At 38.7% G+C, this 17,611-nt stretch overlaps 1 protein-coding gene across 5 annotated transcripts in view; it reads right to left on the bottom strand.

The window, feature by feature from the left end:
* The window catches only part of LOC122401728 (whirlin-like), a 167,232-nt gene that overhangs the window by 113,900 nt on the left and 35,721 nt on the right, over positions 1–17,611 (bottom strand). For all 5 annotated transcript variants that reach the window (XM_043404056.1, XM_043404057.1, XM_043404061.1 and 2 more), the window contains exon 2: positions 1,845–2,192. In XM_043404056.1, coding sequence (XP_043259991.1) covers positions 1,845–2,167 — 323 coding nt within the window. In that variant the 5' untranslated portion in view covers positions 2,168–2,192. The remainder of the gene's footprint in view (positions 1–1,844; positions 2,193–17,611) is intronic.

Genomic DNA, 17,611 nt, shown 5'->3' with positions numbered 1-17,611 from the left:
GGAGTATTCTAGTCGAGAATTTTTGTGGTCTGGATTGGGCATTTTTTTTAGAAAAAGGGTATACATAAAAGGGAAAATAATCAAAACTGACTGAATTATAAGTAATTGAACAATGTCCCTGTAAAAATTAATTATTTTTGCTGGGGAAAAAGATTGTCAGCATTTACTTGATATAAATAAATATATTATAGAGACACTTATACTTCTTTTGTAAAAAGATCTTGACTAGAACACAAGGGGACGAAATATTACGTTTCAAGCGCAAACTAAATTTGTTTATTGAACCCATAAAAACTATATAACTGCACACAAAGTAACAACATGGCAGTTGATTTTATTCGACTTATATTCTTGTGTATTGAAACATCGTTACGTACGTTACAATCTACCAAAGAACGTTGTAAAACGATCGATTATAAATTTGCTCCGCAGAGCTGGAAAGAAATTTTTGTTTCGACGAAATTAGAACAAGTCGGACTCGTAATTCGGCAAAGGAATATAAAATTTCAGTACTGCGAGAGACCGCGTTTGACGTGAGAGCGAATAGCCTCCGGAAAGTTGGAAAGCAGTCTCCGGGCGACGCAGTACGTTTCCAACGTATAATGTGTTAATATAATTAAAATTCACAAAAATAAAATGATAGAGAAGTTCTTGCGGTATTTTAATTACGCATAATAAAAGCTAGCGAAAGGAATTCGGGAACAAGTAAACGTTATATTACATTTGCCTACAACGATTACGAACATTTAATTCTATTTACATTTCACTGGCAATTTTAGAAATAATTTTAAAAATGATTGAAAATTCGACACAGTACATTATTAATCGTTCTGTTTAGTTCAAATTATTATCATCTTTTCGAACCAATTTAAACACAGTGTCTTCGTTGACAATTATACTTTCTCACTGACCCTGAAAAGGATGAATAGACTCATTATTATTATATTTTCTTCGTCATCGTCGGTTTTTATGCGTTTAAGTAGACGCGACCCTGTTTCTTGATACATCCTTTTGATGCTATTGTTTCAGTACGTGCATAAAAGAATCCTACATTTTCACCGAGCTCGTGAATACCCGGAGATCGTAACAATACGTATTCTTTTATAATATGCATCGCAGACCCTCGGTATTGGAAACGGAAATGCTTCCTGCGTATCGATGCAGCGCGTACACACATCATCCGAATAATGCTTCTTCCGCGTTCATCTTCCGTTAATATAACTCCTGCTCGTCCGACGAAAATAATCTTCCTAATCGCCTGCAAATAATTCTATCTGAAAATATTACTCCGACGCATAAACTTCATCGAAATTAGCGTATTGCAGCGTGTAATGATAGACATTACTGTAAATATCGTTGCAAAATAATCTCCATTGGGGGTTAAAACTGCATTAAAAAAAAAGTAACGTTCCTCGTTGGTATCATCTTCAACGATCGATTTATCTTCGCTTTTAAGGTAACTGTTTCTATAATAAACTCGTTGTTCCTAATTTAGGGCGTAAATTTCGTCGCAGAATAATCTGCATTGGAGGTTAAAACTGTGTTAAAAAAAAATAACGTCCCTCGTTGGTATCATCTTCACCGATTGGCTTATCTTCGCTTTTAAGGTACCAGGGTCTATAATAAACTCGTTGTTCCTAATTTTGAGTGTACGTCAGGGGCACGAACGATATTTCCTCGCGAAACGTCGAGCATCGCTGTAACAACGTCCGCATATAACGCTTAGCGTCGTAGTCTCCCGCCGCGAAGGGGTTAAATATAGGATCGTTCCAACGGTTTTCATGAAGATCGTTCCATCGAGGAACGGATTAAACGGAGGGCCGAAAGAAGGGACAGGAACGTACCTAAGCACCTGCTCCGGCGAAATGGCGCCGGTGCCCCCGGTGGCGTGTCCCCTGTGCCTGTACGGCGTGGTGTGCGACGAATGGTGATGGGGGGCGCTCGGTGGTCTCTCGACGATCGTGTAACTCGTACCCGGAGGGCTGTAATATCCCCTGTGCTGACCGCCATGGTGCCTGCTGGTGGGTTCTAAATCCTCGGCCTCGTAGCAACCGCCGGTGCCGCTTCTCAGGAAGTGGGAGCCGCTGCGCAGGAAATGCGATCCGGTACCGCCACCCCACTGCAACTCCTGCAATTCCGAACCGTAATCCTCCGTGCTGCTGGCCATGCCTTTGGGATCCGTTTTGTCAGACCTGACAAACAAACAGGACGGACGCGTTAAGTCGTGAAACATTTCTATGATCGTCCGCGAGCGTAGGATCGATTCCAGAATCTGGGACGAAGATATAAAACGCGTATATCTATCGGTCGAAATGGAGCATAAAAAAGTGGAATTTTAGTTAAGCAACAGCTTATCGAACATTCTTAGAATTTCTATATATTCTTCACCAAAATACGCCTAGTTCGCATTTAGAAACATTAAAATCCTTCAATCCGTTTAAAAGTTATGATGTTTTAAACATTAGTATGAAATTTCAGGGGAATTACTCATGTCTCTGGTCAGACATTCTATTTTCGGTAAGGAATTTATTTCTCGAAAGTGAGTAGGAATTCAGTGGTATGTCTATTAACTAAAAATTATTGCAATTGACCCCTGCAGCCGAAAATAATTTTTCCAGAACGATTTGAAATTTTTTAATTTTGTCGAAAAATTTCACATGTTCTCGAATTTTTTTCTAGAAAATGGGTAGGATTTCGAGGGTGTGTCTATTCACCAAAAATGATTGTACTTGACCCCAGGAACCAAAAATAATTTTTTCAGTACGATTTGAAATTTTTTTTCACCGAAAAATTTAGGCACCTACCGCCTGTCGATTTTTCTTAAAAGTTTGTTTTTCATTTTTAATAAATTTGTTTGACGTTCTACTGAAAAGTTGTGTAATACTTTTTTGTAGGTGCCCTCGAGCTCTGCGTCAGAAAAAAGTTTCATTGAAATATATTCACTATTGTAGGAGTTATGGTTATTTGGATATTGGACCATTTTTCATGGGGTTTTTCTAATTTTACGGGGTCAAGGAACAATTTTTCCAATATTTTTGGAATTTCTACATATTCTTTACCAAAATACGCGTTGTTTGCGTTTTGAAACTTTAAAATCGTCCAATTCGTTCAGGAGTTATGATGTTTTAAACATACGCATCTTTCAGAGCAACGTTTTTTGGCCAGGTATTATATTTGCGGTACAGAATTTTTTTTCTCGAAAGTGCGTGGGAATTAGGGGATATGTCTACCCACCAAAAATGATTGCAATGGATTCCTGCAACTGAAAATAATTTTTCCAAAATGATTCGAAACTTTTTAATTTCACCGAAAAATTTCGACACAGACACGAATTTTTTTCTCGAAAGTGCGTAGGAATTCAGGAGTATATCTATTCACTAAATATGATTGTAATTGACTCCTGCAGCGGGTAATAATTTTTTCAGAATGATTTGAAACTTTTTAATTTCACTGAAAAATTTCGACACCTACTCGAATTTTTTTCTCGGAACTGCGTAGGATTCCGAGGGTATGTCTATTCACCAAGAATAATTGTAATTGATCTCTGAAGCCGAAAATAATTTTTTCAAAACGATTTGAAATTTTTTAATTTTACCGACAAATTTCTGCACCTATCCCTGTCGATTTTTTAAAAGAATTTGTTTTTAAAAATCCAGACGAACGCGACGGTTCGGTTGGTTAAAGATCCCGTCGAGAGGGCGAGTTTTAAGATTATGGAAATACAATTAGGAAGTGTCGAATCGGGGGAGAATCGCTAATAATCAAAGCGTCTCGGTGAAAGATAATGAGAGCACCCCTGTGGAGGACACGACCTGAATCTCGGCGACAGCGACGCCATCGATCTACAATCTCATCAATTAGTCCGTGTACCAAGGCTCTCAGGAAATCATGGAGACGCCGCCGTGTTGCACGCATCTGATATTCACCTCTCGTGACATTCAAATGCCGACTTGGCCCCATACTCGACTAAATTGAACGCTCTCGGACAAAGTCCAAGTTATGCATACGCTGGGACCAAGCGACTCTACTTTAAGCAAACTATACTTAAAAAAACAAGTAAATGAATTAATTTCGCTGCTCGATATTCAACGAAACATTAATACCAATTGCAATTTTGCAACATGATATTTAAAACTAAAAATATATTCTCCTTTCCACAAAAATGTATAGGCACCTATACTTCAAATTTTATTAATCATAAATGAAACTTGAATCGAGTACATATTACGTTCTTAATGAAATTCCCATTTTCGAATCGAGCCACTAGGAAAACTCGATTGTAATAATAACCTACAATGTTTCTTCCAACAAAATAAAAAAAGGTAAGACCAATTCGTGGAACAGGTTTCTTCGAACGATTTCTTGTAACGAGACCCTCTTTCGCCCTCCCTTGAATAACTGATCGTGGAAAGAAGACATTTAAGTTTCTTATCTGTTCGAATGGGATCGATAGAAACGCTAGTAGTCGATCGATGCCAACCCTTTATCCCGTGGACTCGTTATCGAGCGACCGTGACGCGGGACAATTACCTTATCGGTTCGTATTAACGCGCGAATGATGAAATAATGAAATTCATCGCGAGGGAAATTTCCTTATCGGCGGGCGGGTCGCCTGTCTCCGATAAAATCTTCACGTGACGCCTGGCAATGGAGCGATTTTCCGTGACGAGGCGCGGCGATGTCATAATCCCGCCAGGAAACGGGCCATTATCGCCGGAAGAAATTTGAAAGTTCCCTTGTTCGTGGCATCAAGCATCGTGCAAACCCGCACACTTCGTCGCGATTCGCTCCTCCGCCAGGGAGGGTAAATTCCCCCCCCCCGTGGCTGATCTTTCTTGGCGACGTTTGCACGACGAGGGCGGATCTTCCGCGGATTTATTCCGAATAAAAGGCACGCTGATTTTTCGTATATTCGCCCTTACGGTGAATGCAACCTTTATTTTTCTGCTCGTTATATTCCCTGCTCGTTGAAATCGTCAACGTTTCATACAGCACCGCGTTTCACCGACAATAATGAGCTGAGGAGTGAATAAAAAATTGTGGGGGAAAAAATCGTGGTCATTTTACTCGAAGGCGTACACATTTATCTGTTGTTATTGGAATTTTTCAGTTTTACCGGTGTAAAGATTCTATTATTAGGTCGAGTCATAAGTAACTTCCGTTTTTTTATCAGACATATATTTTGCTCTCATTAAATAACAAAATTATATTAATTTATTATGTATTCACCACTATTATCTATAATATTCTCCCATCTTCCTGGCAGTTTATCAATTCCTTCCTTTTAAAATGTGGTTGGTTTGGACTTGGAAGAAGTTTTCAACATCCTGTCCGACTTGCTCTTCAGAATCAAAGGGTTTTCCATTCAAAACGTTTTGTAAGGAACAGAAAAGGTGGTAATCTGTCGGGGCAAGATCCAGGAAGTAAGGTGGATGTGGTAAAACAGACTATCCAAGCTCAAGAATTTTTTCTCGAGTCACCCTTGCTGTATGTGATCGCGCATTGTCGTGTAAAAGAATGACGTTTTTGCGATTGACGAATGCAGGACGCTTTTCATGGAGTTTCCCTTGCATTCTTTGCAACTGCTCAACGTATCTATCCGCAGTAATCGTTAAATTTGACTTTGTTGTCACAGGAAACCGTTCGTGGTATATCACGAGACGGAATCCGTTAACGGTTCAGCGTTGCACACGTCGTGGTTTGCACACGGCGTGGTTTGCACACGGCGTGCAATCGCCCTTTTCGGTTAGGGCGATCGTCGATTGTTAAATCGAACCGTTCTTAAGACGAGCACCGTGCCGTGCGTTCATCAGATCGTCGCGAGTTCGCGTCCAGACACAACGTAACAGATCATTATGTGTTTCACCTTATACAATAAAGTCTTCTGCTCGTTATCGTTATATGTGCCTATACTTTCGACCACAGTGCATCTCCTATTTCTATCCCATTAACAATAGACTTGAACAACTCGTGGTGAATTATTCCTTGACAATCCCACCATACACACAATGAAATCTTTTTGCTATGGATGTTTGCTTTCGGATCTGGTAGGGGTGGTTGATCCTTATCAAGCCACTGTTTTTTGTGGACCATATCGTCATAGGTAACCCATTTTTCTTTGACTGTTACAATCCTGTTTAAAAAAGGGTCAATTTTTACCCGTGAGAGCAGACTTGTGGCGATTTACATGCGATCTTCTTTATTCCGTTCACTGAGACTGTGAGGTGCCCATATTTCTAACTTGCTGACTTTCCCTAATTCCTCCAGGTGGCGGTTAACAGGTTATTGTGATGTATTCAACCTTTCTGCTATACCTCTTGTTGATTGACATGGATTTTGCTCCAAAGCCTTTGCTCCTTTCCTTTAAAAGATTGTCGTCAAAGTCGGAAGGACGTCCCGCACTAGGTTCGTCTTTTAAGGTTGTATCTCCAGAACGGAATTTTATAAACCAATTTCTAACTGCCTAATGGCTAACTGGCAAGGAGTGAGCTGGCTAGGGTAGCAAGGAGTGAGATGGCTAGCTGGCAAGGAGTGAGCTGGCTAGCTGACAAGGAGTGAGCTGGCTAGGGTGGCAAGGAGTGAATTGGCTAGAGTGGAAAGGAATGAGTTGGCTAGTTGGCAAGGAGTGAGCTGGCTAGCTGGTAAAGATTGAGTTGGTTAGCTGGCAAGGAGTGAGCTGGCTAGCTGGCAAGGAGTGAGCTGGCTAGCTGGCAAAGATTGAGCTGACTAGTTGGCAAAGATTGAGCTGGCTAACTGGCAAAGATTGAGCTGGCTAGCTGGCAAAGATTGAGCTGGCTAGCTGGCAAGGAGTGAGCTGGCTAGCTGACAAGGAGTAAGCTGGCTAGGGTAGCAAGAAGTGAGCTGGCTAGCTGGCAAAGATTGAACTGGCTAGCTGGTAAAGATTGAGCTGGCTAGCTGGCAAAGATTGAGCTGGCTAGCTGGTAAGGAGTGAGCTGGCTAGGGTGGCAAAGATTGAACTGGCAAGCTAGCAAGGAGTGAGCTAGCTGACAAAGATTGAGCTGGCTGAGCGATCAGTTATTAGTCCTTCGCCATATACACTGCACCTTATTTCAGCTGTCGTCTTAGCACTATTGCCTCGTTTAAATTCCCAAAGCATAACATGACGAATATGTACTTTTTGACTCTCCATTTCAGAGGTTAAAAAAAAACAGTTTAACGTAATATGTATCACACAAAACAGTTGACAAAAGACTAACTGAAGCCTCGTCTATATAGTAAAAACAAAAACTTGTTGTCATGGCGACTCATAGTAGGTAGATACGAACAATAGATTCTACTTAGCTGCATCGGAAGTTACTTATGACTCGACCCAACATATTAAGATTAGATTTTATACCAAGTATTCTCTTGCTTTCACCACTGGTTCTATAACACTAAGCACGTGAAGAAATATTAAAATAGTTTGTACGACACTAGGTACAAGTTCAGAGGTATTTCTTGCAACACTGTGTTATTTGAGCAGTCCGTATATGTCGTATTGGTTCATAATTCATAAAACGCTGTAGTGCTTCCGACGTGGTTCGCATTTCATAAGGGAATATGTTACGTGGAATGATCGAAACTTCAAACAGCGTCTTAGAAAATATTGATTATCAATAAATAAACTTAGGGAATATCGAAACAATATTTGCGATACGATGTAATGCTCACGGTGTGCCTTTTAAATTTCACATTAATATTTGAATACCCTGTGCACGGCGTGGCTTCATACATTATGAAGTACTGTCGTATTTCCATTGCATTTCATATTTCATGACAGAATTCGTTACTGAGAATATCGAAACTGTGAATAATATTTGAGGGAACGTGGAATCAGTGCTTCGCGTATGAAATAATATTTCGTATCTATGCCACAAACTTTACCTCGTACGCAATAATTGTTGAAAACGACGGAGAGATATTTATTTAAGCGCAAGAAATTAACTTCACATCACGAGCACCGATTGACTCAAAAAGAATCGGTTTCAAACATTTATTTCTCAGTAATTAAGCTTCATAGATAAATCAGCGAATAATACACTCGATAATAATCTGAAATTTTGTGTTTAAATATTATTTTACGAACGATGCATTTGTGCATGTTAACGATAATTTGCAAAATTTACATTCTAATGAAAATTCGATTTCTAATGTATCAGATATATTTCAAACCTGATCCTAAAATAAAAGCATTCTAAATTACCATTTATCGAACACTACGGTACAATTAACGAAGCCAATAATGGATTCTTCACCGAGAAATAAATTGATGCAAGCATTTAATTTATTTTTAATCGTTCTGTATATATCGTTGACGATTACATTGCAAGGGTGGATGATAAATACACATTAACTGGCGGAAAATAACGCATCGATCTTTTAATATTCCATTTGTGGATACCACCGACTAAATCTAATAATTCATTCTGAAAATATATTCTCGGTAATAAAATGAAGTTATACAATTTTATTGATGTGTCGTATTTTTGGCATACTATTTAAGATCAACAAATAATTAATTCTTATCCTGAAAAATTCATGAACGTGTGCAATTGTTTCCTAATTGTATTATATTTGTTTTTAGATTTAGAGAATGTTAAAAATTATTTAAGTTCGTAATAAATGAGTCGATAAATATTAAAAATACAATCTTATTTAGCAAGAGAATTAAAAGATATATATCATCCAGCTGGAAGTAATATTTAGAGTTCTTGGTGTAGTATTTAAGCAGTTATTAGGAGAAAAAGAAACGTTTGTGACGGTAAACGTATTAATAAAGAGTTACTGTTGTCTATTATGACTGGTATCTATTACGAAACGAATAAGGTTGAGGCGGACTTAGCTTGTCCCTGCCAATGAAGATAAGCAGAAGAAAAGGTACGAGGTAAGTCGGTCTTTACTGCTTAAGAGGTCAAACCAAATAAGTTCACGATGTTAACAACTTGTATGTACAACGGGCTGAATCGTGTACGTGTTCCACAAAACTAGTACAGTGAATTATGAATACGTGCTGTACAATGGCGTTCACGGCACGAGGAAGAAATTCTGAATTCTAAAGGAACTGTTCTGCTCTATTTCGTACAATTTAAGAAATTGTAAAGTAAACCGTGATACAAGGCGGACTCGAGGCGAACGGAAACTTAAAGATACAACGTTCCCAGAGAAAAACACGAAAACTACGAAACACGTTCGAAATAAAAATCTCTGACAAAATCGTTCGAGCGTGACACTTGGATTTTTACGAAATCCATTTTTCGGAACGACTCTTGGAAAAATATTTCACGTTTTTTCTCATTTACGATCGATCTTATTTAAGGGGTGAAAACAGTTCCCTTTGGGGATGAAAAAGGTAGAGAAAACTGTGCTTTTTACGTAACAAGTTCCTCAGATTTTCAAAATATTCGCTTGAAAAATTGTGTTGGAAGATTATTTCACGTGTTTTGTGAATTGACGTGAAACTATAGGGATGGACGTGTGGCGTTCGCTTCCCATGCTCGCCACCAGAGGGACCGCCCTCTCACAAGCGCTCCACCGACTCCTCGATTGCTATATCATCTTGTGAGAGCGCAGCCCCACAGACGATTTAATATTATATATGAGCTACAACATATAAATCAGAATAAATGTCATACGAATTTCTTTAACATAATTTATTTCTTCGACTAGAACGCAAGAATAAATTACTATTATGAATCTTCCCGAATTTTAGGAGTTCGATATTAATTCTATCTATTTTGCTAACCGAACATAGAATATAAAGTTTTTAAAGGGGGCACAACGTTTTGTTTTTCCTCGATCGTTCGATCGGTGTTGAGATACTCGCTAAATACTAATACCACGTAATTAACAATGAAATGAACAGCACCGTTTAAGACAAATCTAAACTCGAAACGAATTCAGCGCAGTTGAATTGCAAATGAAGTCCACCATTCTCGGACGTCCCTTTTATATTCCAGAGCTGACCTTGTTTCGATCGTTGGATGGACCTAACGACGACGGAAGTCGTTTGCTCTTTCACAGACAGGTTACAAAATAAATTTCGCGTCGCGCGCATATTAATTTCCGCCGCGGAGTACAATTTCCAATATTGCTCCGCCCAGTGACGGCGATATTAAATATTTCTGTTATTAGTCGCGCGATGACGTAAATGTGGAAAATACGAGTGATAAAACGAATCACGTGATTCCACGCGGTGGGCCAAAATTAATTCCCAGTCACGAAACCAACCGATTGATTTCTGCGAGGACGTAGGAAAATATTCGAAAATTACGATGATCAAATTATTGCACGGGTCCAATTCTGTAATTAAAAAAAGAAAACCTAATAAAATAGGTAACAGATAAAACCGGCTGTAATTTATTTTATGACGTTTGTTTTCGATAGTTCGTTGTGAAAATATTTTTTCATTGAAACTTTTACTTTTATTCAACGAGTTACAGGATAAATGATTGTTTATTTCTGCCAATAGAAGCGCTCGTTCAACGACTAATCGGGTTTCCAGTACTTTTGTACGCGAACACTCGTTGGAAACAAAACCGACCACGTTTTCAAAATTTATTGAATAAGTATCAAATCCGTTTTACACTCGGATAACACAACGACTGGCTAAATATACGAAACGTTTTGCATAAATTCAGTCGAGTATATTTCTTATAATTTTCATTAGAAATTACGAATCGTTACGGGTTCGTTTTTACGAAAAAAATTATTTTGCACGGTTAAATGTTCTCGAGCGTGCAATCGTCACGGAGATCGGTTAATTTGGTCGTGCTAAAAAAAAGAAAAAACGAAACACGCCGTAAGCGTAACCGTAAATAACGAGCATCAGCGAAATCGTGGCGCGCGACGCGACTCGTCACGGAATATTAATCCCCGAGCGAAACGGTTCGTCGCACAGCGACCACGACTCGATTTTCTAGAACAAACCCCCGGCATTATCGGAATGGTAAGGTTATAATAGCGTTAGGAAGCCTCCTGTTACCGCCGGAAGAAATTTCGGAGTCATCCGGTTCGCGGTAAATGCACAGTATGCAAACCTGACGCGGTGCTTCATCGCGAATCGATCGCCGACCTCCGCCGAATCGACATTCAACTATACTTTATTCATACAGGAAAATAACGATCGATTCGCGGTTTCCACGTTAAACAGGCATCAAATGTCCCGGGACGATGTATTGCCCGGAGGAAATCGACGCAAGGAGGAACCGTGGACTTTACACAGTCTCGGAGGAAGTTCGGTATAGTTAAATTGATTTTCGAGCACGTGATGTACAGGATACTGGTGGACACTGGTCGTAAAAATTGGGAGAAATGTACATAGAAACACGCGTACTATCTAAATTTGTTCTTAAGTTATGGCCATTTTTCTGTGGAGCGGCCATCTTTGTTCGGAATGCAAGCTTACGATCTTTCGAATTTCAGGTATTTTTCTGCATTGCTCGAAAACGTTTGGTAGAAATTCGCCCTTTAAATGGAACATTTGTGCACGCGAATATTTAGGTTATAGTTAAATTGATTTGGGTATAGTTAAATTGATTTTCGGGCTAGTGATGTACAGGATACTGGTGGACACTGGTCGTAAAAATTGGGAGAAATGTACATAGAAACACGCGTACTATCTAAATTTGTTCTTAAGTTATGGCCATTTTTCTGTGGAGCGGCCATCTTTGTTCGGAATGCAAGCTTACGATCTTTCGAATTTCAGGTATTTTTCTGCATTGCTCGAAAACGTTTGGTAGAAATTCGCCTTTCAAATGGAACGTTTATGCACGCGAATATTTAGGTTGGTTGTGGTTTTAATCGAATTAGAAGCCACGTTATGTAACTTTCCATTGAAAGGGGTTGACCAGAGGAATGCTTCGTGCGTGGATGCTGATGACTTTTCGGTTGAGAGTTATGCAATATGCGATGTAAAAGTCCATTTTATCTGAATTTCCGTTTAGTATTGTTATTGTTATTTACTAGAACTCGAGACTTCGTGATTTTGGAATAAAAAGTTTGCATGGGTCAAAAGAAACCCGGACAAAATGGGGACTAAGGAATTGTAGTGCTTTAAAATTTATTAACGAAAATATGTTTGCTATTTTTATGCCAACAGACTAAATTGGTGTTGCCTAAGATCGACATTACTGCGATCGAGGGCCATGAAACTTGCCTTCCTTATTGAAAAAACGTTAAAGTTATGGCACAATCTCTATTTATGAGATTTAGAACCCTCCATACCTCCATTTTACTCGAATCTGAATTTTATCTGAATTTTCGTTTAGTATTGTTATTGTTATTTACTAGAACTCCGAGACTTCGTGATTTTGGAATAAAAAGTTTGCATGGGTCAAAAGGAACCCGGACAAAATGATGACTATGGAATTTTAGTGCTTTAAAATTTATTAACGAAAATATGTTTGCTATTTTTATGCCAACAGACTAAATTGGTGTTGCCTAAGATCGACATTACTGCGATCGAGGGCCATGAAACTTGCCTTCCTTATTGAAAAAACGTTAAAGTTATGGCACAATCTCTATTTATGAGATTTAGAACCCCCCATATCTCTAAATTGTAAATAGAAACTGAATGGTTTGAAATTTCCATTTTTTAACAATATTGTTTGTCGTATCACGAAACTAAAATTATATTTGACATACGGGGTGCATCCTAACTAATCGAAAAAAATAATTGTCAATATCGTGAAACTAATCACGTCATAAAATTTTATTATTTTCCATATACCACAAAATATTTTATCGATTCCGTTAACACTGTCAATGGACATCGAATGAACGACTGTTTCTAGGTAGATTCGCAAATAAAAATCCAACGAATCAAGGAAACGAGTAGGTCAATTAATAGTAGGTTTCCCAATATATGATGGAACTTCTCCTAAATAATTCATGCGATTGATTACACACGAAATTGACTTAAGATTGACTCGATGATGCCTCGTTGAAGAATACAAGGATTTATCGAACGCTGTTCGGAAGCAATAGAATTGATTATAGGGGGGTCAATAATTAAATTATTCCAAATTTGGTAGATCCTTCCTAATAATCGAATATTTAATATAGAATGTTATATACGATGTATTGCATAATGTCTCTTAGAAAATATTTTATACCTAAAAAATTCCACGTTTCATGTCAAGTTTCTACAGAAAAATTTGTAATTGTTATTTACAAATAAAATTTGCTAGATTCTTCATAATAATTCAATATTAAATATAGAATGTTATGTACGATATAAAATATGTTACGTCTAAAAAATTCCACGTTTCGTGCCAAGCTTCAACAGAGAAAAAATTTGCTGGATTCTTCCTAATAATTAAATATTCAATATAGAATGTTACATACGATACTTTGTATTGCAGCGTTTCTTATAAAATATTTTTCTAAAAAATTCCACGTTAAGCTTCGACAGGGAAGCACAGGTCTCTCGAAATCGCAGAAAAAATTAACGGAACCAGAAGCAAACAGTCGGGAATGAAAGCGTTCCCCGTTCGAATCCTTTCATCCTATTAACGCGATTAAATCGAAAAGCACGATTATCTCGAAACAATCGTGGGCGGTTGGCCCTTGCACTCTTAGTGGGGTAGTATAGTCTTCTATAGTAGCGCCGTTAGAGTGGTAGCCGGCACGAGAATCGCTGGAAAGGGAGCTGCTGAATGAAGCCGGTGTTCAGGGGGTGTTTCTGCAGTATTGATCGCCCCACCCTCGCACCACGGGACACACAGCGTCCCTCCTTTCGTTTTCCTCGCCCTCCTTCTCTTTCTACCCTCGCCTACTCTAACTTCGCCACCTTCACCCTCCTATCTCTCTCAACCCCTCGCACTACCTTCTTCACTTTCTCTCCTCGACTCCTTCCATCTTCGTCCGCTACCAATCACCGTCCCACGCCTCCTCCCCGACCCTCCATCGCCCCTCTGCATCCCTTCTTCGAGCGTTTTCATTCTATCCTTTCGTCCTGTTCATTCTATTCCTCCGGTGTCTTCCTTCGCCCCTCGCCAAACGCCCTTCGACGTCCTATCTCTTTTCTTCTTCCACCCCTCCGCCCCCCCAGGAACGTCCAGGGGCAACTTGTACCGCAACCAACCCCCCGCGACCGGCAAACAAGCCACCCCTTTCAGTGTCAAGGTTGGGTCAAGTTGACTCGCGGATGAGGAAACCGGTTTGATTGCTGTCTCGTCACGAATAACCGAGCGTCGACGTCTATTTGGTAAATCGGTCGGTTTCCAGGGAATTTCGACGCGGACGGCTGCGGCTAGGTTAGGCGGCACAGGTGCGCGTTGCGTGAATTCGGGGTTGTAGCGTTGGTCGGTCGAGCACCGTTTGTGGTTGGTCGGAAGGTATTCGATAATTGTCGGTTTTCATTGGAGCTGGCTGATTTCCTGGCATCTCGAAATAGCCGATGCAGCGGTTCAAATTAAAAGTCAACGGGAGAATTGCTGCGAGAATCGATACCCTCCGTAAGGATACAGGGTACATGAATTTTAAAAGCGTTCGATTCTCTGGAAAATTGGAACTTTGTACCAGATTAAACGTAGAGGGATTTTTCCAATCTTGACAAACGTTTATTACTTATTTTGCTTTATAAATTTTCTGGCATCTCGAAATAGTCATCGGAGAGGTTGAAATTGAAAATCAACGCGAGAATTGCGAGAGAATCGATACCCTCCACAAAGGATACAGGATACATGAATTTTATAGACGTTCGATTCGATGGAAAATTGGAAATTTGTACCAGATTAAACGTAGAGGGATTTTTCCAATCTTGACAAACGTTTATTATTTATTTTGCTTTATTAATTTTCTGGCATCTCAAAATAGTCATCGGAGAGGTTGAAATTAAAAATCAACGCGAGAATTGCGAGAGAATCGATACCCTCCGTAAGGATACAGGGTAGGTGAATTTTGTAGTCTTTCGATTCTCTGGAAAATTGGAAATTTGTACCAGGTTAAATCTACAGGAATTTATCCAATCTTGGTAAACGTTGTTTATTACTTATTTTGCTTTATGAAGTTTCTGGAATCTCGAAATAGTCATCGGAGAGGTTGAAATTGAAAATCAACGCGAGAATTGCGAGAGAATCGATACCCTCCACAAAGGATACAGGATACATGAATTTTATAGACGTTCGATTCGATGGAAAATTGGAAATTTGTACCAGGTTAAATCTACAGGAATTTATCCAATCTTGACAAACGTTGTTTATTATTTATTTTGCTTTATAAATTTTCTGGCATCTCGAAATAGTCATCGGGGAAGATGAAATTAAAAATCAACGCGAGAATTGCGAGGGAATCGATACTCTCCACAGAGGATACAGGGTAGGTGAATTTTGTAGGCTTTCGATTCTCCGGAAAATTGAAAATTTTTACTGGTTAAACCTAGAGAAACTTTTGGGATCTTAATACTCATTGTTTACTTATATTGTTTGCTTAATTTCTTGCACAATTTTCTCTCGTACTATTTTGCTGTTATTAGTGGGCATTCTATAAATTGTCCATCATCTCGAAATAGCTATTCCAGAGATTGGAATAAAAAATCAACACGTGAATCGCGAGAGAATCGGTATCCTCCATAAGGGTGCATAGTACGTAAATTTTGTCGATGTGCAAATTTCTAGAAAATTAGCAGTTTGTTTTACAATCTTAATATCCGTTGTTTACTTATATTGTTTGCTTAATTTCTTGCACAATTTTCTCTCGTACTATTTTGCTGTTATTAGTGGGCATTCTATAAATTGTTGATCATCTCGAAATAGGCATTGCAGATATTGAAATTAAAAATTAACACGAAAATTGCAACAGAATCGATACCCTCTGCATGTAAGGTAACATGGTAGGTGAATTTTCTAGCCATGCGATTCTCTGGAAAGTCAGCAATTTCTACGATCATATATATAATAATAGATTTTGAATAACCCTGTATCGACACTGTATTGAACTGTTAAATTTTGTTTGTGAGAGATGTAAATTTTTCCAGCTTGCATCTAAAATGGTTGACGTTTCCACCGACCCGGGAAAAAAGTGGAAACTTTCGAAACGCGCATTAGAACCGCGCAAATGATCTTAGAGGATTACGCGGCACGCCACGAATCGTGTCTGGTATTATGAAACGCGCCACGCTCAGCGAAAAGGCCCGATCGGCCGATATCGGGACGAAGATCGAACGAACGATGGTGAATTTTTCACGTGAATTGACGATTACCTCGTCGACATGGTGACTCTATCGAACGCGGTGTTCTAAATATAATGCCTCGATTCACAGGCACTTCGAAAGACAACCATGGCGAACTACGGTCATCTTGTGAACATCGATTACTGGCGGCTGTTTATTAACGAGCTTATATAATGAATGAGTTCGTAGCAATTTTCTCGCCACGGCTAGGCGATCAATTTTAACAAAATATTATTAACACGTTGACTGCTGAACCAAAACTGTGAAACTTTTTATGAGATCAAAACTGAGATTCCAGGGAATTCTAAACTATAGAAATTAAAATTTCTCTTAGTAATTACTTTCGTAACCACATTAAAATTCACGAATCCTATTCAAATTTATTTTCTTTAACGTTTCAGCTTGAGATTGAAATGTTTTAGTTTAAATGTAAAAAGCCTTGCCACCCAAAGTGTTAATACGTTAATTACTTTATTAGCTCGATTCTAATGCAAGCAATATATTTAAGTGTAAAGTTTTTTTTTAGCAACTACACATTTTAGTAAACTAAAGTTATGCATTATATTGATCGGGGTTGCCTGTTGGCAGACATCTTGTATACGTTTCGAAAACAAAGGCTGTGAGTCAAGAACGCAGCTTCTTTGAGAGCGCAACTTTACACACGTTAACAACCCCTATATATCTCTCTTTGTAGTTCAATAACGGATGAGAAGAACACACACATAAAGCAAAATTAAAATATTCATGTGTTGATAGAGGCGTGTACGTAGCGGTATTTTCTCAGTATATTTTACCGTATAAAAGTTGTGTAGAAGATTAAAATGGAGTAGCAATATTCGCGTATATTCAGTATAATCAGATACTTCGACCATTCAAGAGTAATTAAGTACGTGTAATTATTTTATTAAAAAATCTGTTGCACAGTGAGAACAGAAAGTTAAATTTCATCGATAAATTTTAAAAGCACCACCATCGACAATCTAAACAACTACGAGAACATTGAACTTTGTTTATTTTTATAAAATATTGTTAGATTCTATTAATTCAAAACACTCCAAAGTATTGAACACACTTAAAACGCGTTCGGAATTAATTCGAAGCCAAAGTTACAGAAATGTAAATATATTAATACTTCAAAAACTCTGATTATTAAGTGTAATTGCGAAACTAGAAATCTAGAACGCGACGTGCTACGCCCCCTCAGCAATTGCAGTTCGAAAACTGGGAATTTTCGCTTTCCTCGAAATTGCACTCGAACGAATAGAATTCAACAACCAATGTATGAAATTCGTCCCTCCGTGCGAATCGCGGTTTCGGAAATATGATTCTCCAGTTTCACGCGCGATTAAATTGTAATTGAATAAACCGAACGAAAAGATTGGAGCACGCTGTGATATTAACGAGAGCAATAAAACCGGGCAACTTCAAAGAGTCATTATT

Source organism: Colletes gigas, unplaced genomic scaffold, assembly GCF_013123115.1.
Source record: "Colletes gigas isolate AHSC1104 unplaced genomic scaffold, ASM1312311v1 Colletes_gigas_Sc00027, whole genome shotgun sequence".
Lineage (NCBI taxonomy): Eukaryota > Metazoa > Arthropoda > Insecta > Hymenoptera > Colletidae > Colletes > Colletes gigas.
The sequence above is the reverse complement of the archived record's forward strand: the minus strand, read 5'-3'. Positions and strand labels throughout refer to the sequence as shown.